The sequence below is a fragment of the Phyllopteryx taeniolatus genome, chromosome 12, assembly GCF_024500385.1.
Source record: "Phyllopteryx taeniolatus isolate TA_2022b chromosome 12, UOR_Ptae_1.2, whole genome shotgun sequence".
Taxonomy (NCBI): Eukaryota; Metazoa; Chordata; class Actinopteri; order Syngnathiformes; family Syngnathidae; genus Phyllopteryx; species Phyllopteryx taeniolatus.
The window spans coordinates 3197028-3223451 of record NC_084513.1 but is presented as its reverse complement, the minus strand read 5'-3'; the positions used below and the strand labels follow the sequence as shown (position 1 = coordinate 3223451).

Genomic DNA, 26424 nt, shown 5'->3' with positions numbered 1-26424 from the left:
TAGACCAGTGGTTCTCAAACATTTTACACCAAGGACAATCTCAGAAAATACTTAGCTCTCCAAGTGCAGCAGACATGACCAACATTAAAATATAGTGTAGTAGACTGTTTATAACGTTTTGCAAAGAATATTACCACTGTGCTTGAACATGGGGGGGAAATTATTGAATGATTCCATTATAATGTTTAGCACCTAGAAGTTAACTGGGAATAAAATTAGATCAAGGTTAAATGTAAATGTATTGAACCTTAAAGTTAAACACAACTAAACTGTATTGAAAAAATGTGGCATACTGGATTAAAAAAAACAAAACAAAAAACGAAGACAATGTAACGTTATGCACAGTTTGAACATTAACACAACACTTAAATATAGCAAAAAATGTCTTGCACATAAATGTTAAATACCAATTGTACATAAATGTTCTTGAAGATTAAATGCAAATGCATTGTACTGTACTGAACTGTATTTGTCTTAAATGTAGTGATTCATTCGCATTCCACTAGAGCTGAGTGAAGCTAAGTACCACACTTTGAGAATCCCTGTTTTGGACGAAATCATCGCTTCAGGTTCCAGACATCAAATTGTCCAAACCAACCTGTAGTTTGTGTCTTTGATGGGCAGTTTGTTGCATCGGATCCACCTGTCGTGGTCAGGCTCGTATCGCTCCACCCAGTACCCGGTGATTGGGCTTCCTCCATCCTCATCCGGCTCGTACCAGCTCAGAGTCAGCGAGTCCTTGGCGATGTCCGACGGCTCCAGCTTGTAGGGAGGCCCTGGGGTGTCTGAAGAAAATATAAAATCTCACTAAATCAACAGGGGTCTAAACATTAACAGTGCACTTAAATATCGGAAAAAAACTGTCCTTAAATTATTCAATTAAAATGTAAAATAAAAATTGTTCCCAAATAAATATTTTAAAACAAACAGTTCTTGAGATTGAATGCAAATGTACTTAAAAGATAAATACAACTGAACAGCACTTTCAAAATCTGCTGTCAGTAGTCTTTAAGGAACCCAAACACTTTACCCAAGTCAAGAATACAACATACCGAAGGGGTATCTGGCGATAATGGATGGATGTTCGGCTGGTGGACCCACACCAAACTGGTTCTCAGCAAAGACCCTGAAAATGTATTCCTTGAACTTGACCATGCCCACCGCTCTGTAGGTGGTCTGTTTGACGGTGGATGAGAGCCTGTGCCAAATCTCACTGTCGGCAGCGCGGCGCTCGATGATGTAGTTGGTGACTCTGGAACCGCCGTCGTCCCGTGGCGGGTTCCAGGCCAGGAAGCAGGATTCATTGGTAATTTCAGAAATGTCAAAGGCAGCAGGGGGGCCGGGTTTATCTGAAGGTGGGACAGGTATGACATTTACTTACACCAGGATAAAGAACATCATACAGGAGCATCCAGATTACCACCATACCGAGAATGTTGACATCAACAGTTGCGGTGGCTCGGCCACAGCTATTGGTGGCCTCGATGATATAGGTAGAGCTGTCGTCACGCTTGGTCTTGGAGATTGTGACGGTGGAGTGTCCGTGCTTGGTGTCAATATTGACTCTGTCGTCTGCTTTGAGGACCTGGTCGGCCTTGGTCCACTTGACCCGGGGCTCAGGTTTTCCCGTCACCTCAGCGGGCAGTTCAATCTTGCTACCGGCTTTGGCAGTCAGACCAGCAAGTAGCTTTGCGTCCAGCTGGATCTCTGGTGGCTCTGGAAAAGGATCAACCATGAACAACAATTAATTAAGACAACAGTGAATCCCCACAAAAGCAAGGTTCACCTTCCGCGCCACCGCTTAGCTGAGCTTTTTACATGATAATTTTTCAATTGGTTTTTACAGTGTACAGGTATATATGAATTTACAGTTCCGTGCCTTTAGTGTAGTACTATGTTGTGCCACAGCATACGAGGTAACACTGAGATCTACTGGAAGAGATGCAGCATAGTAGAAAAAGAAGACGAGTATGTCAGTATTACAGTAAACTTTAACTGGAAGTGATAAATAAACTGCTTAAAAACTGCTTATTTGGAGAACTGTGCAAGTGGGAGTCTTCTTTTTGTGTCCTCAAAGTGATGTTATACATTCATTCATTCATATTCATCGTCCATACCGCTTATCCTCACTAGGGTTGGGGGCGTGTTGGACCCTATCCTAGCTGACAGCGGGTGAGAGGTGGGGTACACCCTGAACTGGTCGCCAGGCAATATATACACAAACAACCACTCGCACTCACATTCACACCTTTTAGGCAATTTAGAGTCTTCAATTAACCTACTGATGTTATACAATGGTCTCCCATTTCTTGACAGTGAGAGAGTGAGAACAGATAGCCTCTCTATATCACATATTTTCAGCTACTGCAGTTAGTCCAGAGAAGCATCCACGCATCTTTACCTTTGGGATCTACAGCCTGAATCTCATCTGTGGCCTTGCAAGGCCGGCTGGCTCCAAGTCGGTTCAGGGCTCGGACTCGATAGGAGTACCACTTGCCCTCAATCAAACCCGTGACTTGGCATTTGAGCTCCGGGACAAGATCCCCGCAGGGCTCCCACCGTTCGGTTCCTCTCTGGCAGCGGTCGACATTGTAGCCACGGATGCCACTGCCACCATCATACTTCGGAGGCTCCCAGGTCAGGAAGATGCTACTAGCCGACTTGTCTCTCCATCTCAGGTTCTCTGGAGGGTCGGGGACAGCTGGTGAAAAAAAAACAAACGGAGGTTACAGATAGTCATTTTTTTAGTGTATTTTGTGCTTCTTCAGTACTTGAGGTCAAAAATAAACTATTTGGTGACTCACTGGCGGGAGAGGAGACATTGACAGGCTCGTCGATGTATGCTGGTTCTCCAGGTCCACACTTGTTGCATGCTGTAACCTTGAACAGATACTCTTTGCCTTCAATTACGTCAGTGACAGTCGTCTCCAAATCTTGGATGCCTGAGGCCACCTGACAGAGAGACAGGAAGGGTGATTGGGTATGGTGTGGTAAACGGAGATGTTACTGCCAAGAACTTTAGAACTGTTGTACCTTGACCCATGTCTTGCGGGAAACCTCTCGTTTTTCCACTTGGTAGCCAGTCAGAGGACTTCCTCCGTCGTGCTCTGGAGGGTCCCAGCTCAGTTGAACGTGCTCGCGGGTCACTTCCGGAACCTTGAAGTCCTTTGGTGCACTGGGTGCAGCTGGAATGCGACAGTGACAAACAAAATGTTAGCATAGGTGATTCTTGCTCATATTGGAAAAACAAAGCATCTGGTGTTCCTACCAATGACATTGACTTCAATCTCTCCGGAGACAGATGAGACATCATTCTCCAGCTGTAGGGTGTAGGTGCCTTTGTCTGGACGGACGCTCGGAGTAACCACCAGCTCCGCAAACGTAGACCTGGTGGTCACCGTGATGCGGTCATCCGCATCGGTCAGCTCTTTCTCCCCGAACGTCCACTTGGCGACAGGGAGGGGATATCCAGTGATGGGGACTCTGATGGTGAGGGGATTTGGGACGATCACCTCCAGGCCGTCTTTGAACCCGCTCAGGTCCATGGTAGGTCCGACTGGAAAGTAGCGGAAACAAAGTGGTGTCAGGTGACGTGACGATCAACTGAAGGAAGTAAAACTGCTGTTCGTCAAACTCACTGTGCGGGTCATCGGCCAGCAGAGGTCCAATGACGTTGGATGGGTCTGAGATTCCAGCTGCATTTTCTGCAAATGCTCGATAATTGTAATTTGTTCCATATTTGAGTCCAGACACCTGAAAAAAAAACTTATATGAAGTTGATTCTACATAATGTAATCAAAGCATTTCTATTGTGTTTCTAGACATCGTCTAGGTCTTCGTACATTATAGACGAGGTCGGGGCAGAGACGGGTGTTGCAACGGAGCCACTTATCAGTTCCGTCCTCACAGCGCTCAAGGATGTATCCGGTAATCATGCTGCCGCCATTACTCAGCGGAGTCTCCCAGCTCAGCTGCACAGAATTCTTGTTCTGGTTCTGCCAGACCAGGTTCTGAGGCGGGCTGGGACGCTCTGCAGGTGCCACGTCAAATATGAATATGACACCACAATTCACACTCAAATCACCAGAAATAAATTAAATACAAAAATGTAACGAATAAAAAAGTCCCAAACTTGAACACACCGATAGCATCCATGATCTTGATTGGTTGTGTTGCGGCACTCGGCTTTCCGACGCCGGCTTTGTTCTCTGCCTTGACTCTGAAGATGTACTCTTTGTTCTCAATGACGTCATTGATGACAGCACTCAGCTCGTCGGCTTTTGTCACCTGGACCGGCGACCACTTTACAGACGTCCTGTCACGTAGCTCGATGATATAAGAGGTGATGGGGGAGCCACCATCTGACTCGGGCGGCTCCCAGGATACGGTGCAACCAAACTTGGAGATGTTCCCCACGATCACGTTGAGAGGAGCATCAGGAACGTCTGCCGACCGACCACAAGAGAAACAAGTCAGAAGGACCCAAAACTCAACCTCAACAAGAAACAAGAGAATGCAATTTGTGTAGAAATTTTGTGTGAATACTGAAAAACTAAAGGTGAACTGAAATGCTGTGGACTTAATTGAATTGTTGAAATGTAGAATGTGAGATTTGAAGTTGGAATGATTTGAATTGGTGGTGAAATGTGGGAGGAGTAGAACGGCGAAAATCGGTGAAAAAATAAAAATCAGATTTTTTTGGAGAGGGATAGAATAACATACAGTATGTGTGAATGCTCTTAATAAATATTTCAAATGAATAAATATGTGTAAAAATTTCATATAAATAAATAATATTTGCTATGAAATAATTCATACCAAACTTGTTCTTGGCCTGGACGGGTTTGTCCGTCTCTACGAGGGGACCGCTGCCAACTCGGTTTCGGGCGCAGACTCTGAAGAGGTACATAGAGTCCTTCTGGAGTCCGGTCACGGTGTACTCTGGACTCTCAGCGTGCTGCGTGGCCAGCGTCCAGGTCTTGCGTTTCACGTCTCGTCTGTCCACCACATACTCGATGACTTTGCTTCCGCCATCATTTTCCGGTTCCTCCCATGCCAAGCTCACTTCGCCGTCAGAGGTGTCAACCACCTGTAGGTTCTTCACAGGCCCTGGGACATCTAGGGTCCGGAGAGACAGAGATTTCAGTTCAGCTGTGATTGTAGAACTTAAGGTAAATTAAGGCCCACTGCACACCGAGCCACAGGACCCAATCCGACTGAACTGGACAATCGCTAACAATATACAGTCGGTGACTTACCCTTGAGCACCTGATGACCTGCTGCAACATAATAACTGTGAACCCTGGTGTTCTTATCATGATAATATTTATTGAACCACAAACAACATTTCAAGGAAAAAGCCGCTTGAAAGCTGGATTGTAATCATATGAAGGGAGGAACAGGAGAAAGGAAAGGAGAGAGTGTTGATATTTGAGACTGTTGGCAATGACATCCCTATTCATTGACTGCAATTTGGCAACTGAGACTCTCCACACGTTACTTTCTAGCCACAGGTATGTATGAAATTATAAATCTAATGAAATATTATTGTAAAACAATATACTATATATACACTGGATCACTGCATACTTGGGATTTGGCATTCACAAAATCCCATATTTGCGGATTTGTTTTGGAACCTATACTCAGTTATTTGCTAAAAATGTCACCTATTCACTATTTTTGTGTTCAGGCAAACCAATAAAAGTATTGCTTTGGCGTCAGTGTGTAGAATCTTGGTGCTGCTGTTGTTAGGTTTAATTCAGTGAGTGTTTTTTCATCTACGTTTGAGATGTCCTGGTTTGCTCGACCGTCTTTGAATGCATCTCGTGCGCAAAACTGAAAGGGCGTTTTTGTGTCTCTCGCGATCCGATGATAATAGCCAGTGTAGTCGACTTTGATGTTACAATTTGCCAGTTATTATTGTGTGTAAATGCTAAAATGGGGGTTTGAGTGAATACCATTTGTGTAAAGAGCTGGTGTTTGTCCATGCTAGTTAATTCTATTGATGAGCTTCAAGTGAAAGGGGTATGTTTGTGTTAAATAATTAAACTAATACATCCTGATGTTTAAATATCAGTTGCATAGATGCATGATGTTGAAGTTTTACTGATCATTCTTTGTCTGTGTTGTTAAAGACCTGAGTAAATAAATGATTCAAAACGGAATATCATTCTCCATTTTCTGTGCTTTACCAACATCTGGCATGTGTAGGCAATTAAAACCCCCTTTTAAGTGGGGCCATCAATTACATAGCCCTACCGCTGTTCGCGGTAGGGCTCGGTCTCTATCCCCCACCAATAGTGGAGGTTCACTGTACTATATATACTGTATTGTATTGCTTGGCGGCGGCAAAGTGGATCTGGCTTGGTACTTGGAAAAAACGTTTTGGAGACGGATCTTATTAACATGATACAACATATTTTTAATGGCTGTTACATCTGTGACATTGCCACGGTGCTAACCTGCAGCAGAACTATTTGCCAACAGTCAGTCACTCGTGAAAACTAGTTGCACAAACACATACACTGTGCCTCAGTACTGTGGTGTGGGTTGCGTGGCTCGATGTGTGTTTGTGGGCCTTAGTTTCCAAGCGCTGAAAAATCTTACCAATGACATCCAGGTTGATGAAGGCTTCACCCTCTCCGTGTTTGTTCTTTATGATAACCTTGTAGCGACCCTCGTCAGACTTTCTGGGGTCCTTCATGCGGTACTCTGTGCAGTCGGGAGAGGTGTAGACGCTATCCTGGGGCAGACTTAAGTTGTCGTACAGCCAGTCGGCCTTAGCTTGAGGGTAGGCGCTGTAAGGAACTGCCATGACCAGGGGCTTCCCTGCATCTGTGACGTAGTTTTGGTCTGTGGTCTTTATCTGGGGCATCGCTGCAGAAATGAGACCAGGAGAAGCCGTGAGAAAGACCAAAACCAAAAAGACATCAACTCGGAAAGAATGTAAAAAACTGGAGCTATGGAAACGCAACAATTAAAAAACATAATAAAAAAGCCCAAAACACATTGACATGCTCACATGCTAACCCTGGTTTTCATTGTTTCTTACCCGCCAGCTCCAGTTTGGCCTTGGCATCTTTGCCCTTGACGATGACTCTGTACTCGCCCTGGTCTCGAGGGCGGATCTCGCAGACCTGCAGCCTGTGAACTTTACCTTCACTCATCATCTGGTATTTGTCACCCTGCACAACGGTCATGTTGTTCCTCAACCACTTCACTTCCACTCTGTCCTTGTTTAGCTCCACCTCGAATACCACATCTGAGCCGGGCGGCTCAAACACGTCCTGTGGCGGCCTGATGATCTCCACCGGGGTTTCTGTATGGCGCAAGTGAAGACATGAGATTGTGGACATCAGAAGAAGTTGCTACAGAGTGTCTTGTGACAGTCTCACCTTCAACAAAGAGCCTGGCTCTGGATCGCTTGTCTTCAGTGCCGCATGCATACTCGCACTCGTCATCTGGCCGGCACTCTTTGATACGTAAGTAGCACATATTTCCATCTTTTTCAAATGAGTATCTGGGAGAAGACAAGTTATTTTAGAGGTTGCAATTTGTGCAGAAAATGTGTGTGAATGCTGAAGAGCTGAAGCGGAACTGAAATTCTGTGGAATTCATTGAATTGTTGAAATGTAGAATATGAGATTTGTTGAAATGGTGTGAATCGGTCAAGAAATGTAAAAGTAGGCCGTAAATGTGTAAAATATTTCTTCATTTAGGAATGTTACTGTGACAATTTGGGATGTTTTGGAATGGGAATAGTTCCCAAGACATATTGGATGATCTGAACATTTTGAAGTTTGAATCAGTCAAGAAACATGGAAGTAGGAGGTCAATGCATAATTTAAAAAAAAATAATTTGGGAATTTTGCTGTAAAAATACTGGGGAAAAGTGGATTTTTTGGAAAGTAATGCCAAATATTCCACGACAAGTAGTGTCCTGAAATCTGTAACTCTTTTGAAGTTTGGACTGTTCAAATAGGTTGAGAAATGCGGTAGAATAATAATAGTTTTTGCGGTGCAGAATCACATACAGTATGTGTGAATGCTCTTCAGCAAGTGTCAACAACTGCAGATACTGTATGCAAGCACCTGGCTCCTTCTCTGATCTCGCGTCCGTCCCTGTACCAATTGACCTCGGCTTTCTCTTTGGTCAGCTTGCAGGTGAACTCAGCATCCTCGAACTCAGTGATGGTCTGGTCCTTCAGGTGCATGGCAAAGTCAGTGGGCACCTCGCTGATGATCAGCTCGGCCGTGGACTTGTCGTCACCGGCCACCACGGTGTACTCGCCCTCGTCCACCAGCGTACAGTCCTTGATAGTCAGTGTGTGCTTGTCTTTGTCCACCCGGTAGACATGGTGCTTGTTGAAGACAACCTCCTCGCCGGCCTTGATCCACTTCAGAGTTACGTTGTGGCGGTTGACCTTGCACGAGAAGCTGACTGTCTTCTTCTCCTGAGTGTCCACATCCTCCAGAGGAACAACAATCCTCAAACGCTCCTCTGAGGACACAAACATCAGATTCTGAGCTAAAACCCAGGTCACTGTCTAAAATATGTTTCTGAAATGCTAACACGCTAACTGAAGCTAGAATGGGAGGCTCACGAGGATGACTTACCTTTCACGACAAGGCCGCAGGAGCTCGTGGCCTGCTCTCCTCTGTGATTGCTCAGGTGAACGCTGTATTTGGCTTGGTCCCCCTGCTGCGCGTCTCTGATCCTCAGTGAGAAGATATTGTCTCGCTGGAACATTACATACTTGCTGCTCTCGAAAATGGTCTCGTCGTTCTTCAGCCACTTGGCCTTGGCGCCCTCGTTATTCACCTCGCAATTCAGGACTACTTCCTGGCTTTCGCCGGCATCTGTGTCTTTCAGTGGTGTGATGATCTTCAGTTTCTCTGTAGGCCACCAGGTGATATTGCAATTAGCCTCATGCTAAAGTGCTCAACTGTAGCCAGGGTTGTTTCCTGCATATACACTTTGGAGGTGGCCATCGACGCCAAATTATGGACCATCTCGGGAAGCTCTGACATCATGAAAACTGTTATCTGTCCAGCGTAATTTTTTAAATTGCCATTGTGGTTTCGCTATATCAAAAAAAGTTGGAAAATGTAACTGACTCACTGAAATGGTGTTTGTTTATGGGGGCAAGTTGTGCGAATGGTAAGCATGGTATCGCCTCTACCAGAATTTGGGCCAGGAAAAACCCTGGTTGCATTACTTTTTGTAGTTACTTACCAAGTACAGTGAGCTGGGCGCTGGCTCTGGTGGCTCTGATCATTACCACGTACTTGCACTCGTCACTGAGCTCACAATTCTTGATGACCAACATCCTTCTCTTTCCGTCACTGATCAACTGGTACTTGTCCTCGGCCTCCAGCTCCTTGTCATCTTTCAGCCATTTGACCTCAAAGGTGTCCTTGGACACGGTGCAGGTGAACTCGGCCTTTTCACCCTCTACCACCTCCACGCTGCGAGGCCTGGACAGGAACTCAGCTGCCAGTTCTGGAACAGCAGAACAGAGAGAGAGACTAGTTTAGACCAGACAAGATCAGTTCAGATCAGAAAACTTGTAAGTCAAGGTACCACTGTACGAGAAAATTGACTTAGGAGCTTGGTCACAAAAAGAATTAACCTCCTGAGTCAAGGTATCACTGTATGAGTAAATTGAGTTCGGACCTTGGTCATAGAACAAATTAAACTCATAAGTCAACGTACCACTATATGAGTAAAATGATTTATGAGCTTGGTCACAGATCGAATGAAACTCATTAGTCAAGGTCCCACTGTATGAGTAAATTGAGTTACAAGCTTAGTCACAGAATGAATTGAACTTGTAAGTCAAGGTACCAGTCTATTTTGAAACAACAGTGATAAGACACGAAGTGAAAGTGTGTGTACCGTTAATCCTGAGGTTTCCGGAGGTTCTGACCCTGGGACTGAGCCTGCAGTTGTACTCTCCGGCGTCGGGCATCTTCAGGTCCTGAATGAGGAGGATTCTCCTTCTGCCATCCAAGATGTGCTCGTAGCGGCCGCCCTCCGGCAACTCCTCGTCGCCCTTGTACCAGGTGACATCGGCGTCAGGTTTGGAGACTTCACAGATGAGCTTCACGCTGTCTGTCTCAGTTCCTTCCACGTTGGACAGGTTCTTGGTGAACCTGGCCTCCTCCTCTGTGAGAGACCACCACCAGCTTGAGTCACATGTCCTCACTCATTGTTATGTTCTGCTGGTTCTCCTAGTGCAGTTATTCTCAAAGTGTTACCACTAGTGGTATGCGGGCTCTCTCTAGTGGTATGCAATAGAATCAATGAATTAATCAAACAGTGCATAATGTTACAGTCGCTTTATTTATTTTTTTATTAATCTAGAAAATGTTTTACTTTTGATGTACAGTAGAGTACATTTGTAAGTATAATTTAGTTGTATTTAACTTTTAAGTACAATACATTCAAATTTAATCTTTCAAGACTGTTTTGAAACACTTATTTAAGTACAATTTTCATTTACTTTTATGCGCAATACATTAATCTAACATTTAACATCTAATCATTATTATTTTTTTATTTTCCTTTATTAAGAACAGTGTTAATGTTCAAACGGAATATAATTTTACAGTGGCTTACAATAACATTAAATATACTTTTTAGTCAGAACACATCTTGCTTTTGATAAACACTTATTACTCACAGCTGTAATTTAATGTTAGTCATGATGGCAGTACTCGAAGAACGAAGTATTTTTGAGGTGGTACTTGGTATAAAAAGTTTGAAAACCACTGAAGCCAGCATCACTCTTCTTACCAATGACAGTAAGCATGCCAGAGGTCTTGGAGGTCTTGGCATCACACTCGTACTCGGCCTCATCGTCCAACACTGACCTGTGGACAACGAGGACGTGTTGGCGTCCCTGAGCGATAATTTCATACTTCTTCCCTTTTCGGATTTCACTTCCGTCCTTAAACCAGGAGACCTGTGAAGAGAAAGGGGGAGGTAAGATGGTGAGCTGGTTATACATGAAGGGGGACGACAATGACTGAACGAAGGCGGCGCTACAATGAAGGCACAATGGTGACTAAGCATACCTTGACATTCTCTCTGGACACTTCACACTCGAACCTAGCAGATTCCTTCTCTTGCACCTCCACATCATGGAGTGGCTTGGAGAACTCAACCTGGAGAGCTGTGGGCAGAGACGCAGAAGTTAGACCATCTCAGTCTTTAACTGAGGGGTTTGTAAACCCTGAAGAGCGTTAGCCGGATCTCTCTGACAGATTCCTGTGAACCTCCAGCGAGAGTTTCAGTTTCTGGTGGATTTCTGACTTAAAACTGAAAGCTCTTCCCTCCATATAACAGGAAGTGAGCCCCACTAAATTCAGATAGTCTGTTAGGCCACCTTAGTCCTTAACTGAAGGGTTCATGAAAGTCTCCTCGTGACCCCTAAAAAGCATTTCATGGATCCCCGAGATAGATTCCTGTACAACTCCAACTAGAGTTACTACAGGCTTTTTCCTAAAACTGAAATTTTTGACCTAAAACTGAAAGCTTTTACTCCAAAGAATGGTAAGTGAACCCCACGAAGTCCAGATAGTCAGTAAGACCACCTCATTATTTAATTTAAGACCCAGTAAACTAATTTTTGTGTGTTTTTTTTTAAAATACATTATGTTTGAAGTGTACTGAAAACGTGCAAAGACAGAAAAATTTAGTACCAAATTGCTGAGATATTGCATTAAACTCTTTTTCACTTTCTCAGTCGACCAGATATTTTGAGCGGGGTTAAAACAAGGCCAGATGACACAAGCTGGCCTCTGGCATGAGTCGTCTCTCCCCTACTATATAAGTATCAAGTGCCCTTATTCCATGCAATTGCCACTTCCTTATTGATAATAACTTGGGCCATTTCTAACACTGTAGCATGCAGTTGGCCATCAACCTGTGCCAAGAACCTAAAAAAAAAATGCATCTTCCATGAAGTGTTACGTGTTATTTTGACTACAGTGTCTCTGTTGTGTGCGCCCAGGCGCGGCGTGCAGCAAGGTAGTGGAGAACTGTATGGATCCATAGCCCTGCGCCAGCGGCTACAGTAGCAGCCTGCGGTCCGGCGCACTGGCGTTGGGGCCTGTCCAACTCACCACAGCAGTGACCCGCGCGGGCCCTTACAACAGAGACACTATAGGGAAAGATAACTGTTTATTACATACACTAGGTCACAAGCTAACTTCGTTTTGTATCATGTGCTTGTTAACAGCGACACATCAGGAAAAGGTAATTGTTTAATAGACACAGCTACAGTCAGCTTGTGGCTGCGTGTGGCTTTGTGAGCCACAAAGTTTCACAGATACGTATGTGATTGAAAGCTGAATGTTCCGCGGAGCGCACTCAGCGGACATGCCCACTCAGCCCTGCAGCTGCAAGGCGGGCTCTATTTTTCCTGAGTTTGGATTTGGAATGGTGGATTTTTTTAGTCATTGAAATTTGACAGACTTGGTAACAACACTTTTCACTGTGGTGTGTCAATTATTTTTGGTCATTTTACTCAATTGTTAAGGGGTTTGCGAAACTCTCCTAGTAAACCATGACAAGCGTTTCCCGAATTTCCCTGATGGAATTTGGTGGAACTCCAACTACAGTTTGCAGTTAATTTCTGACTTAAAACTGGAAGCCTTTCCCTGCAGAGAACTGGAAAAGAATCCAACACAACTCAGTCCTTAGAGCTTCTTCTAAACATGTTCTCAAACGTTTTACCTCCCGTACACTCTGGAGTGTTGGTCGTCAAGTTTATTTGTATATCCCTTAATCACAAAAGAGTCTCAAAGGGCTTACTCATACTCGTATTTAACGTTGAGGAACCAAGAAATCTGTAATTCTTTGGTTGGTGAACTCCAACAAGAGTTAGATTTTTTCGTGACAACCTGAAAACAAGAAGTGAACCCCACTAAATCCAGATTAACACAGCTCAGTCCTTGGAATTTGTTCTAAACTGGTTCTCAAAGGTTCTATATCCTGTGTACTTTTGAAGGGGGCTAGGTACTCATGTTTAACGTTGCGGAAGGGGGAAGTCTTGAATTCTTTGGTGGTGGAACTCCAAAAAGAGTTTTAGTTTTTGGTGACTACCTGATTTAAAATTTCAAAGCTTTTACCTGAGAACAGGAAGTGAACAGAGAGCCCCACTAAGTCAACTAGGTCCGGTTCTTTGGAGCTTGTCTAAAACTGGTTGTATTTCCCATGTAGCACTGATAGGTACTCACGTTCAACATTGAGGAAGCAGGAAGTCTTGAATTCTTTGGCAACACAAGAGTAGGTTCTAGAGTCATCCAGGGTGCATCCATGGATGAGCAGCATCCTCTTGCGTCCATCTACAAGAACCTTATACTTTTTGTTCTTGTGCATCTCTTGTCCATCTTTGAACCACTGCACCTCGGCGTTGTCCTGTGAGACTTCACACTCCAGGGTGACGGTGGCCTCCTCCTCCACCGTCTGGTCCTCCAGCGGCTTGGTGAACTCCACTGGCGGCTCTGACCAAAACAACACCAAATCACTTTCAGTGTCAACCCAGGACGGGCTACCCGTCACCTATTGGCTTTTGGCGCGGCACCTTTGACGATGAGTCTGGCTTCAGTCTGGCAGTCTTTAGTCGTGAGTCGGACTTTGCCCGCTTCATTTAGCTGGACGTCCCGCAGGGTCACGCTGTGGACTTTACCCTCCGACTTCAGTACCACCTGCAGATCACAGCGAGAATGTCAGCCCTGAACGCCGCCTGTAATTATGTTTATTACATGTCTCATGTATAGTAACTACGATACCTCTATTAAGTGTAATTACTCATTGTTTTTACGTGTGTTAAGTGCTTATTGTGCCTATTGCATGTTAATGTTTACAATAGAGTATGAGTAATGCACAATAATTGTTCATTTTGTCTCTTGCGTGTTTTTTGTCGAATGCATGTTATTTGTTACACATCCATCAATTGTTCATGGACTATGCATGTTATAACATATTTATTACATATCTAGGGTTGGCGTTACATACCTAATACATAATTATTACATCTCAGCTCAACTTAGTTGTATTAATAGGGCACTTTAAAAACAACAGCTGAAACAAAGTATATGAAAATCGAACCTAAAATATAAAACAATTAAACATAAGACAATTAAAAATAATTACAGTAAACACTAAAACAAGGGCAGAGTCTAGGGGTGTGTTTTTTTTTTTTTTTTTTTTTGGGCCTATTTTCACGTATTTTCATGTATTGCGGGTAGGTCCGGCATGTATCCACTGCCATAAACCATATTCCAAATTCTGACAATTTGAATTTACGTTTTTTTTTCAGTGATTATCAGTAGTGTGTTGTGTGACAGTGTCTGCATGACAGTATTGTCTTCCAACAGCTGCTGTGCTTCATCCCCAATTTAAAGTGTAGCACCTCTGAAGCTAAAACCCGAGCCTTCACCTCTAAAATCCTTATCCTGCTCACATTGACTCAGACATTTTCAGTGGTAAGTGTAAATTGCATGTTCAGTTACAAAAGAACGCATGAAAAACAGAAAACATTTGATATAATGTGTCGTGTGGTCTTGGGTTTTCTTGTGTTGCGTTGTGTTCTGTTGTCTTGTGTTGTCATGTGTCGTGTTTTCTTGTGTTACGTTTTCTTACTTTTTGTTGTGATGTTGTCGTGTGGTGTTGTCTTGTATTATCTTGTGCTGTCTTGTGATGTGCTGTGTTTTGTGTTGCATTGTTTTATCTTATGATGCGTTGTCTTGTGCTGTTTTGTCTTATTTTCTCATGTGGTGTTGTGTTATGTTGTTTTTTGTTATACTATCATGTGTTGCCTTGTCTTTTGATGTTTGTTGTTGATTTACAGTGCGACCAGAAAAAGTATTCACACCCCTTCACTTTTTCCACATTTTGCTATGTTACAAACGTATTCGAAAGCAGATTTGGGATCTGATCTGATTTGAACATAATAGGTACATAAGTATTCACACCCTTGGCTTAATATTTTGTCGAAGCACCTTTGGCAGCAATCACAGCCTCAAGTCTTCTTGGGTATGTCTCTCCGAGCTTGGCACACCTGTTTTGGGGCATTTTCTCTCAAGGTCAGTCAGGTTGGATGGGCAGCGTCGGTGGGCAGCCATTTTTAGGTCTTTCCAGAGATGTTCGACTGGATTCAAGTCCGGGCTTGGCTGGGCCACTCAAGGACATTCACGGGCTGCTCCTGAAGCTGCTCCTTTGTTATCTTGGCTGTGTGCTTTGGGTCATTGTCATGTTGGAAGGTGACTCGACGACCTAGTCTGAGTTCCAGAGCACTCTGGAGCAAGTTCTCTTGAAGAATTTCTCTATATTTGGCAGCTGTCATCTAACCGTCTATGCAGACTAGTCGCCCAGTTCCTGCAGCAGAAAAACAGCCCCACAGCATGATGCTGCCAACCCCATGCTTCACAGTAGGGATGGTGTTAGCCAGGTGATGAGCAGTACCTCTCCTTCTCCAGATATGACGCTTGCAATTCAAGCCAAAAAGTTCTATTTTGGTTTCATTATGGAATTTTGTTTCTGCAGGTCTGATAATTCTTAAGGTGTCTTTTGGCAAACTCCTAGCAGGCTGCCATGTGCCTATTAGTGAGAAGTGGCTTCCGTCTGGCCACTCTACCATAAAAGCCTGATTGGTGGAGTACGTTAGCAATGGTTGACCTTCTGGATGGTTCTCCTATCTCCACAAGGGAACACTGGAGCTCCGCATTAGTGACCACAGGGTTCTTGTTTACCTCTCTGACCAAGGCCCTTCTTCCCCACTTACTCAGCTTGGTCGGATGGCCAGATCTAGGAAGGGTCCTGGTGGTTCCAAATTTCTTCCATTTGCAAATAATCGAGATCACAGTGCTTTTCCGGACCTTCAATGCTGCTGAAATTATTTTGTATCCTTCCCCAGATTTGTGCCGTTCTCGGAGGTCTGAAGACAGTTCCTTAGACTTGGTTTCTGCTCTGATATGCACTGCCAACTATGAGGCCTTATTTGGACAGGTGTGTGCCATTCCAAATGATGTTCAATCAACTGAATTTACCACAGGAGGACTCCATTCAAGTTGTAGAAGCATCTTAAGGATGATCAGTGGAAATCAGACGCACCTGAGCTTAAGTTTGAGTGTCATAGCAAAGGGTGTGACTAGTTATGTTTTTTATAAAATTACACAAATGTCTGAAAATGTTTTTACTTTGTCATTATAGGATATTTTATGTAGATTTTTTTTAAAAGAAAACTATACTCAAATCAGGTAGAACGGTGGACGACTGGTTAGAGCGTCTGCCTCACAGTTCTGACGACCGGGGTTCAATCCCCGGCCCCACCTGTGTGGAGTTTGCATGTTCTCCCCGTGCCTGTGTGGGTTTTCTCCGGGCACGCCGGTTTCCTCCCACATCCCAAAAACATGCATGGTAGGTTAATTGACAACTCTAAATTTCCCGTAGGTGTCAATGTGATTGCAAATGGTTGTTTGTTTGTATGTGCCCTGCGATTGGCCGGCAAACAGTTCAGGGTGTACTCCGCCTCCTTCCCGATGACAGCTGGGATAGGCTCCAGCACGCCCGCGACCCTAGTGAGGAGAAGCGCCTCAGAAAATGGATGGATGGATGGATGGATGGATACTCAAATCAGCTTTAGAATTAAGTCTGTAACAGCAAAATGTGGAAAACGTGAAGGGGCGTGAATACTTTCTGGTGGCACTGTATTTATACCTGTTCTGTGAAGCACTTTGTTTTGCGTTAAGTATGAAAGGTGATTTACAAATAGTAAAAAATATATATATATATTGATTTTCTTGTCTTTTAATGTGTTGCATTTTGTTGAACATGTAACATCAGTGTAGATCCTGTAACCTGAGTTAAGCCCAGAATGAAACTAATGGTGCTTTCTTTCCTTGAGAGCATAACAGCGTTAAAAAAGCTCACGTGTGAAAGTTGGGTGGCCACCTGCCACCTGCCACCAGCTCCGTGGCTGCCGTTAAAAATAGACGCAGAAGAGCTGGCTCGCCAATACTGGCCCACTGCCGGCCAGCAGTGCCTTATAAGCACATGCCAAAACCAGCCACAACAACACAAACAGGAAGTACTAGAAAGGACAGCGGCAAGCAGCAGACTCACCCGGTCGCCAGGCTCCACCTTGACACCCTCCAGGAACCACTCCACGGGGACATCCTCGTAGGATAGCTCGCACTCGAAAGTGGCTGTCTCGCCAGCTGTCACCATCACATCGCTGAGCGGTCTCGTCAGTCCCACCATTCGGGCTTTGGAGCGAGGAGAAGACATGCTGGGTAAGGAGCAGTCCGCTATCCAGCCTCCATTGGGCCAAAGAACCCCCCCCCCCCCCCCCCCCCCCCAAAAAAAAAAGTTCCTGAGAGAAGTCCTCAGGGCTGATTACTCAGGGCGGCTGCTGGAAGTCTGCGGGACAACTGCCAGCAAGTCCCCAATCGTTCGGCACGGGGTGGCCGGCTCATTAGCATACGACCTAGGTCATTTCCCGACCCGGCCAATCAGCCCCTAGATGCGCAGGATAAGGCTTGCCACTTCCAAAATAACCACGGGACCCTATTGGGGCACAAGGGAGGGGTGGGGCGAGTCTGCTCCTGTCAGTCACCTGCCACAAATCTTTTCGATAAGGAGAATGTGGACCCCTGAGTGCTTACCCAACATCCCGGGTGTCATAACTGCACTTGGATCGACATGTCCACTACAGATTAATTATTACATATTACTCATTACTCATACAGTAACTATATATGTGTGTATATGTATATATACACACAGACACACACACCCACATCCATTTTCTGTACTGCTTATCCTCACTAGGGTTGCAGGCGTGCTGGAGCCTATCCCAGCTATCTTCGGGCGAGAGGCGGGGTACACCCTGAACTGGTCACCAGCCAATCGCAGGGCAGAGATGAATGAAACAACCATTCCCACTCACATTCACACCTACAGGCAATTTAGACTCTTCAATCAACCTACCACGCATGTTTTTGGGATCTGGGGGGAAATCGGAGTAGCCGGAGAAAACCCACGCACATTATTAACACTATTAAGTCTTCCTTATTGATGTCACTTGCATGCTTCTAACATATTTATTACATGTACAAATAATTGTAATTATTACACTCTAATTATTATTATTATTATGATATTATTACTGTGTTTTGCATGTTTAGAACATGCTATTACATGTACAGTACATTAGATGTGGCTTATTACAAGTCTATGGAGTGTTTATTGTTGATGTCCACTTCATGCTTATTACAAATTTATTACATGTGCAAATAATTGTAACTATTACACACATTTTTTTCATTACGCATGGGAATTATGTAAGTGTATTGCATTACTTAATTACTTAATTACTACTTATTTACACATAATTTGGTTGTTTATGGCATGTTGAATACATATGTTCTAAATTTTGGTTTAACTGTGACCTCCCCCAAATTCCATACCACAACCACCAAATGACCCAAATAAACACACATATCCATCGATCTATTGATCCAGTTTCTATGCTATGGGCTGAAGTCTATCCCGGCTGACTTTGAGCGAAAGGCGGGGTCAGGTTGCAGGGCACATACAGGGCACTTATAGACAAACAACCATTCACACTCACATCCACACCTATTGACAATTTGGAGTCTTCAAAGAATCTAACGTACATTTTTTTGAATGTGGGAGGAAGTCGAAATACCCGGAGAAACCCCACACGGGAGGCAAGATTCGAACCCTACATGTCAATTTGTAGTCCACCGTGCCGCGTACACACACACAGATTTTGTCACCTTTGACACGGAGCTGAGCAGACGACTTGGCATTCGCAGCGGCGAAGTCCACGCCTCCCGCCATGTCCTTGCGACAATTGAAGAGGATCAAGGTGTGCTTTACACCTTCCTCCTTGATCTCCACGTCCTGAGGGCCAACAAGAGGTGGGTGGCGTCACAAGACAGCGCTTGCAAGAAAAGAAGCTGGCGAGGGGCGAGGAAAAGCTCACGGCAGACGGGTGAAGGTTCTCGCCCTTCAGCTTCCAGGTGGCGTGGAGGTCCTCCTCGGAGATCTCTGTCTCAAACTTGGCCATCTCTGTCTCGGTGACTTCCACACTGTAGAGCGGACGCATCACCTTGATGTTGCGCTCTGCGCGCGTGGAAAGATGGTAGTATTAGTACAAACGGAAAACCATAAGAGATTCTTGCTGTGGCCACACTGAGGAGAAACTGATGATGGTCTGGAGACATCAGAACTGGACAGGACCACCAAACACCTAAAATACCATTGTGGAACTTTCCCTTCTAAACCTCTGCAGTAGAAACTTGAAAAATTAGTACGTGTAAACGGGGTTCAATTTACATGGGAGCCAATGAAGAACCCAAAAAGAACCCTTAGAAACCCTCATAGTATCTCAAAATCCCGAGAACAAATCTCATTCTAAGGAATAAATAGGAGACCACGTGGACCTGTGCCTGTAAACTTGCTAAAAAGATTCAGCGGTTGGACTCAAGTTTGTGCAAAAGCAGGAAGCACATGCACAAACTCTGGTGGACCGAACCTCCCTAAAAAAAGACGTTTAGCAGCTTCTACTTCTTAACTTCTTTGGTAGAAACTTTAAAGACGCATATTTTGGTGCCTAACGAGCACACGCGCACCCACTCAAATCCGTCTGAACAATATAAACCCTCACAGGATCTGAAAATGGAATAAAATCCCATCCCAAGGCATGAAAAGGGTGAGACCACATGGATAAGTACATATAAACTGGACAAGAGGATTAAGAGTTTGGATTTAAGTCCAATGAGACCAATCACATTTCGGAACTTCTACTTCTTAACTTCTGTGGTGCAAAAAGAATGTGCCCTACAACTTTGGTGCAAAACAAGGGCCATCTGCTGTCCAGACCATTAAACAGGGTTACCTGGGAGCCGCCACACCAGTTATGTGCCAATAATCAGTATCACCCCCCAACCCCACCCTCGACGATACAAACGACAAACCCCCAGAAAGGGCAGTTGAACCCCAATGAAGGGCGCCTGGGCGCCCATAAAAAGAGTAAATGCCCACCCCCCCAGGAGACAGCTTTGCACCAAACATTTGGTACCTAACCCCCACGCCGTGACAACCGAACAATCGACATGCCTCCACGAAGGGGCACCTGAACACCCACAAAGCGCACGTAAGGCCGCATTAAGTGCACATGGGCCCCCCATAAATAGATTAAAGGGTAAGGGATGCCCACTCTCGCAGTTGACAACTTCATGGCAAACAATCAGTACCTCCTCCCACCCCGGGGTAACCAACCAGCACTCAATAACTATACCCAAGCCCTGGCAAAGTGCACCTGAAGCCCCATGAAGTGGATCTAAACCCCCCCCAGTTGACAACTTTTGGTTGACTAAAAACCAAACCACCCACCCCTTTACAATTTATGTGAAGAATCGGAAGAGGGGGCTCACAAAGATGGAACCCTGCACTCAATCTGCATTTATGAGGTTGTCTTGTTCGACAGAGTTCTTACACGGTTTGAAAACTCATGACATTCACAACCACGCCAGGGGGTGATGGAATTCGGGTCTTGCATTCTGGAACAAGTCTGCAGGGGGCTGGCACGGGGATTACCTTCGATGTTGAGCTGGGCTGTGGTTCTGTCGGTGCCACAGTCACATGTGAAGGCTCCCACGTCATTCTTGGCCGCCTTGCGGATGACGAGGATGCGCTTCCTGCCGTTGGACTGCAAGAGAATGTTCTTGGAGGCAAAGATTTCGTTACCGTCTTTAAACCATTGGACCTCGCCGGTGGCCTTGCTCAGCTCACAGGAAAGCACCACCTCGTCCTTTTCGATAGCGGTGTAGTTTTGGAGCTTGAGCGTGAAGTAGAGGTCGCCCTCTGCAAGAGGATGTCGGGTTATTGGTGTTAGTGCATGGATATGATTTGGTGCATGACGACTACAGGTGTAAGCATGCGCAAATTCGAAGACTCAGGGCTGATATACTAACCCAGCACGGTGAGCATGGCCTCAGCCATCTTGTCCATGGCCTCCACCTTGATCATGGATGTATCATCGATAGAGACCTCCTTGAAGGCCAGTGTGTGGAATCTACCATCCTCTGACATGTGCACCACCTTGCTGGGGTGCAGGCGTACGCCATTTTTGTACCAAACCACCGGGATCTTTTCGTGGGAGAGTTCTACGCTGAACTCGGCCGTTTCGCGCTCCTTCACCGTCACATCCTTAATGGGTTTGAGAAACTCGAGGCGTATACCTGACAGACAGAGACTGTGTTGACACTCCAGTTGACTAATATTTGCCAAAGCCTGAAGAAGTCTGTGGAAACCACCACAGAATCTACAAATCTTGAGGGAGGAATCCGGTTTATTAATATTAAAGAGGGCGACACCATGTGGAAAAAAGGATTCAGAGGTTGTACTTCACATCATACTGAGACATTCTGTACAACTAGAACAGTTTTGGGAAAGTTCCTGTTGTGTTTCCAGTGCACCAAGCAAGCTCCAGTAACTTTACAGAGCTTGCTTTGTGGTTTTGTGTGGTACTTGTGTCCACATGGTGTACATGTACCCGTGACCACCCCAAGAACCTGCTGCACCCCTCTGAAACTTGTCAGCCGGCGCGCGAGCTGTGCACCAGGTTCGTTTCATGATGAAAATACTTTATTTTGAAAGGCATTTGGCAAATACATCTCATATGGCTTCCGGTGCTGTTGCATTTCCACCTGTCTCAACATCAGATACCTTGAATAATCAGCCTCCCTGATGTTCTCTTGTCTTCGGCCTCAAACAGGTACTTCACTTCATCTTCATATCTGGCAGATTTGACGATAAGAGTATGTTTGTTTGCGTCTTGCAGCAGCTGATATTTGTCGTCACTCGACAGTGTTTGAGAGCCTTTGAGCCAACGGAAGCTTTTGGGTTCTCTGGACACCTCCAGCTCAAACTTTGCATCGTCCTTTTCAAAGACGCGCACGTCGGCCAGTGGCGTGATAAAAGAAACAGGAATCTCTGTTGATTGACACAGAGACAATTAGTGCCGGGAGGAGGGCGGTGTTCGAAGAGGAGTTGCTGACGCTCACCCTTTACTTTCAGGTTTGCAGAGCACTTGGCGTCTGCGGCGCTAAATGAAACCTCGCCGGTCTGCGGCACCTTGCAGTTATACAGCACGAGAGTGTGCTTGGCGCCGTCCTCCACCATCTCCACGTCCTGTAGATCCCGACACACTTCTCAGCACAACGATCGGGGTAACGCGACCACCATATCACACCACACACACACACACACATACACACACACACGCACACACACGCGCACACAAGAGAAGACCTCGGGCGGTTCACATACGGGAGATGGACTCAGGACTTGGCCTTTGAGTTTCCACTTGCTATGCACGTCGTCCTCACTCAGCTCCACCTCAAAGCGAGCTGTCTCGCCCTCAAACACCTCCACGCCGTACACCGGTCGCAGCACTCGGATGTGGCGGGCTAGCATTGAAGAGAGGCCACATCTTGGTGACAAACTCGCAACACAGCGTGAAAGGTAGAGGCGTGAAAGTTAGCGGCGTGAAAGGTAGTGTGAAGGTGGCGATGATAAAGAAAATGAAGTGGGAGGAAGTGGAGCCTAGAGTATGTTGGAAAAGCTGCAAAGCGTGGCGTTAGAGGGCATAGTGCCATGGGAAAGCGCAAGAACTGCATGGTAGCAGATTGGTGGGTGGGAAGGATGATTGGGGGGGGCTGATGAGCATCCACAATAAACTGTGGACTTTACCTTCAATGTGAAGGGTTGCTGTCGTCTTGTCCGTTCCGCAGTCGCAAACGTACTGTCCCTTGTCCATGTCCACAACTTTCCTGATGATCAGCATTCTGCGTTTGCCCTCTGACTTGATGGCAACCACCTTAGAGGCCTTCACCTCTTCTTCGTTGTGGTACCAAACTACCTTGACATCTTTGTTGAGCTCACATTCTAGGACCACCTTGTCCTTCTCCACTGCCGTGTAATCCTGCAGCTTGACCGTGAAGTATGCATCTCCCTCTGCCAGGGGACAGTTGGAGACTCATGACACAAAACCTACATGACAGGGACTGAACGCTATCCAGACACAAAGATGGTGGAAGAGGACGCTGATATGTGCCCTGGACGGACAAAAGAAGCTTTACCTATGACAGTCAAGTTGGCCATGGAGGAGACTCCTTTGGCCTCAGCCTTGATCTGGCAAGTATCGTCCAGAGTCACGTCCTTGATCTCCAGCACGTGTCGCTTTCCATCCACATGCTTGAGGACCGTTCGGCTCAGGTGGATTTTATCATCGTTCCTGTACCAGGTGAGGGGAATATTTTCATGTGAGAGCTCCAGCTCAAAGCGAACTGTGCTGCCCTCCTTCACCGTTTGGTCCTTGAGCGGTGAAATCAGTTTGAGCCTGATACCTAAAACCGCAGTGTCACAACAGTTAAGACACAGACCAGGACACAAGTGTCACTGCAAAGCCATGGGTCCGCTACTTACCCTCCACTGTGAGTCTCGCCTTGGACTCTTTGCCCAAAACCTCAATCCTGTACTCGTCCTCATCGTCAAACTCGCAGCAGTTGATGACCAGCATGTGCTTCTTACAATCGTTGATGATGTCATATTTGGCATCTGGCGTAATGATGTCCCTGCCCCTGTACCACATGACCTTGGGGACGTCTCTGGTAATGGCACATTCAAATTTGGCCTGTTTCTTTTCGGGCACGCTAATGTCCTTCAGCGGTACAACAAAGTCCATTGGGATTTCTAAAGAAGTTCAGAAGGTGACACAGGTGGACACATCAAACACACGACACTAGCTATGGCGGTGAACGGCTGTCACACAGCTGCCAATTTGTCACCTAAGGACACTCTTGAGAAACAAAAGTGACAGAGGAACATAAAACCACACTACAGACATCACTGAATGTGTTTTAGGTCCAGATGGAACGGCAAACAAACACAAGTAGACAGAAAAAAACAAGAACAGGGACCGGGGGAGGCGGGAGTGGGAGGGTGGGGTGTTAACTGCAGTCGTTCTCTGTTTTTAGAGATGCCATACAACTGTCAAACCTGTCTGGAAATGAAGTTCTAAAGTCCATCCATCCATCCATTTTCTGAGCCGCTTCTCACTAGTGTCGCGGGCATGCTGGAGCCTATCCCAGCTATTGTCGTGCAGGAGGCGGTCTACACCATGAACTGGTTGCCAGCCAATCGCAGGGCACATACAAATAAACAACCATTCGCACTCACATTCACACCTATGGGCAATTTAGAGTTGTCAATTAACCTACTATGCATGTTTTTGGGATGTGGGAGGAAACCGGAGTGCCCGGAGAAAACCCACGCAGGCACGGGGAGAACATGCAAACTCCACACGGGGATTGAACCCTCAGAACTGTGAGGCCGATGCTCTAACCAGTCGGCGACCGTGCCGCAGTTCTAAAGTCCACTAATTTATTTGATTCTTGACTTTAGACCCTTTATCTGTACAGCAACCACTTGGAAACAACAACCCGTGATGGTGGCAGTTCCTTTCCAGAATCCCACAAGTACCTGCTTACCTTTCACGGTGAGCATTGCACTTGTAACAGCATTCAGCGCCTGGTATGACACCTCGCCCGCCTGGTCCAGTTGACACTTTTGAAGCTTGAGTCGGCGCACGCCACGTTCCATTTGGATGTCGCAGGTCTGGGGGAGGAACACGTTTACCAAAGCCAAGAATCTATACACACCAAGAAGAAGAATCTAGTCCATCATACCGGGGATCTCGTCAGAGGCTCCCCTTTGAGCTTCCACTGCCCTGGAATGTCGTCTTCAGATATTTCTGTCTCAAACGCAGCATCTTCCTTCTCAAACACCTCCACACTGGCCAGGGGCTTCAAGATCTCCGCCTCACGCTCTGAGAGAAGAGATTTTATCACATGAACCAAATGACAAAATATGGCAAATTAATCAAATAAGACCAGAACCTCCAAGCGTAAGTTTGGCGGAGTAGACGCGTCCCTCCACCTCCATGGAGTAATCTGACACGTCATCAGGCTGACAGTTCTTGATGGTCAGCGTCAGGTCCTTCTCGTCCTTGTTGATCTCCACCTTGTCGGAGGGGGTCAATTCCTTGTCTCCTTTCAGCCACTTCCAGTTGGGTGTGTCCTTAAACAGCTCGCACTTAAATGTGGCACTTGCCTTCGGTTTCACGTGCTGGTCCCTCAGAGGCTTTACAATCCAATCCTTAATTACCTCTGTTTTATCCAGACCAGACAGTCAGAATCCAGTTTATAGAGACTGGGAGTCTCTAGGATGAAATTGAAATACTCACCCGTCACTTTCACATTTGTCAATGTCTTCAACTCATTTTGGTTCGCCACTTCACATGAGTAGCAACCAGCATCCCCGTCACTGGTGTTCTGGATGGTCACGGCGTGCACCAGGCCGATGATATTGATCTGGAACTTGTTTTCCTGTTTCTTCAGGACCTCGCCGTTCTTCTTCCATACCACGTCCCTCTCCTTGTTTAGCTCACAGGTCAGGTAGAGCGGCTGACCCTTCACGGCCGACATCTCCGGCTCCAACTCCTTGGTCCATTTTACAGGGAGCTCTGGAGATGAGAAGGAGAGACTCAGGTGAGGTCCCAACAGATTCCGTGGCTAGCCTGCACTCAAAGATCTACTCAGAATAGGATGAACAGCAGGGAGCAACTACACACCTTCAACAATGAGCTTGGCGGTACAGTTGATTTCCTTGCCAGCGTTCTTGGCAACACAGGTGTACTCTCCGGTGTCCGACAGCTGCACGTCTTTGACCATCAACTTACGATCTTTGCCGTCAGAGGTGAACTTGTGCTTAGGGCTCTCGCGCAGGTTGCTACTGTCTTTCATCCACGATGTGACAGCAGTGGATGGCGACACCTGGCACTCAAACACAGCCGAAGAACCGATGGACTCGGCCTCCTGCAGCACTATGTCCTCCAGCTTCTTGATGAACTTGAGTGGCACGGCTTTGAGCTTGTACCCTCCAAAAGGCTCCTCTGGAGGTGGAGGAGTGCCTCTTCCGGCAGGTCTGAGGCCACGTCCTCTGCCTTCACCGGGCGACGGCGTCAGCTTGGCTGAAAGAAAAATGAAAGGAAAAATACTTTCAGGCGGGGCCGATCTTTCTTATTAAATTCAGTCAAAAACAACACTCACGTTTGAGGGCTCTTCCTCTTCCTGCTTCCTCTGCTGGTTGTCCCTCTGTTCAGAAACACAAGACATGAGCCTGTTGCACACAACATAATCTTATATGGTTTCAGTGGATGATAATGAACGTGGAGAAATGAAAGTGAATTAATGTCGTGCAACGTTGCAAAATCAAATAAAGTATGACACCGTGATGACAAGTGGACAGGAATGACA

General features: G+C 45.8%; 1 protein-coding gene and 1 long non-coding RNA gene across 10 annotated transcripts in view; one reads left to right on the top strand and one right to left on the bottom strand.

The window, feature by feature from the left end:
• ttn.2 (titin, tandem duplicate 2) overlaps nt 1-26424 on the bottom strand; it is a 258645-nt gene that overhangs the window by 112573 nt on the left and 119648 nt on the right. For all 9 annotated transcript variants that reach the window (XM_061791839.1, XM_061791840.1, XM_061791846.1 and 6 more), the window contains 39 exons: nt 26218-26262; nt 25740-26138; nt 25353-25631; nt 25006-25275; nt 24796-24935; nt 24598-24724; nt 23534-23800; nt 23188-23454; nt 22799-23062; nt 22376-22515; nt 22111-22237; nt 21773-22039; nt 21019-21285; nt 20642-20908; nt 19026-19165; nt 18817-18943; nt 17138-17280; nt 13596-13719; nt 13249-13515; nt 11083-11180; nt 10802-10970; nt 9902-10171; nt 9239-9505; nt 8620-8898; nt 8095-8503; nt 7398-7522; nt 7055-7321; nt 6610-6879; nt 4819-5118; nt 4143-4445; nt 3843-4030; nt 3639-3753; nt 3269-3556; nt 3034-3185; nt 2805-2952; nt 2402-2701; nt 1429-1716; nt 1053-1349; nt 599-785 (listed from right to left, as the gene is read on the bottom strand). In XM_061791839.1, coding sequence (XP_061647823.1) covers nt 599-785; nt 1053-1349; nt 1429-1716; nt 2402-2701; nt 2805-2952; nt 3034-3185; nt 3269-3556; nt 3639-3753; nt 3843-4030; nt 4143-4445; nt 4819-5118; nt 6610-6879; nt 7055-7321; nt 7398-7522; nt 8095-8503; nt 8620-8898; nt 9239-9505; nt 9902-10171; nt 10802-10970; nt 11083-11180; nt 13249-13515; nt 13596-13719; nt 17138-17280; nt 18817-18943; nt 19026-19165; nt 20642-20908; nt 21019-21285; nt 21773-22039; nt 22111-22237; nt 22376-22515; nt 22799-23062; nt 23188-23454; nt 23534-23800; nt 24598-24724; nt 24796-24935; nt 25006-25275; nt 25353-25631; nt 25740-26138; nt 26218-26262 — 8647 coding nt within the window. The remainder of the gene's footprint in view (nt 1-598; nt 786-1052; nt 1350-1428; nt 1717-2401; nt 2702-2804; nt 2953-3033; nt 3186-3268; nt 3557-3638; nt 3754-3842; nt 4031-4142; nt 4446-4818; nt 5119-6609; nt 6880-7054; nt 7322-7397; nt 7523-8094; nt 8504-8619; nt 8899-9238; nt 9506-9901; nt 10172-10801; nt 10971-11082; nt 11181-13248; nt 13516-13595; nt 13720-17137; nt 17281-18816; nt 18944-19025; nt 19166-20641; nt 20909-21018; nt 21286-21772; nt 22040-22110; nt 22238-22375; nt 22516-22798; nt 23063-23187; nt 23455-23533; nt 23801-24597; nt 24725-24795; nt 24936-25005; nt 25276-25352; nt 25632-25739; nt 26139-26217; nt 26263-26424) is intronic.
• LOC133486532 (uncharacterized) overlaps nt 22181-26424 on the top strand; it is a 34779-nt gene continuing 30535 nt past the window's right edge. The window contains exon 1 of the long non-coding RNA XR_009791055.1: nt 22181-22275. This is a non-coding gene — a long non-coding RNA (uncharacterized LOC133486532). The remainder of the gene's footprint in view (nt 22276-26424) is intronic.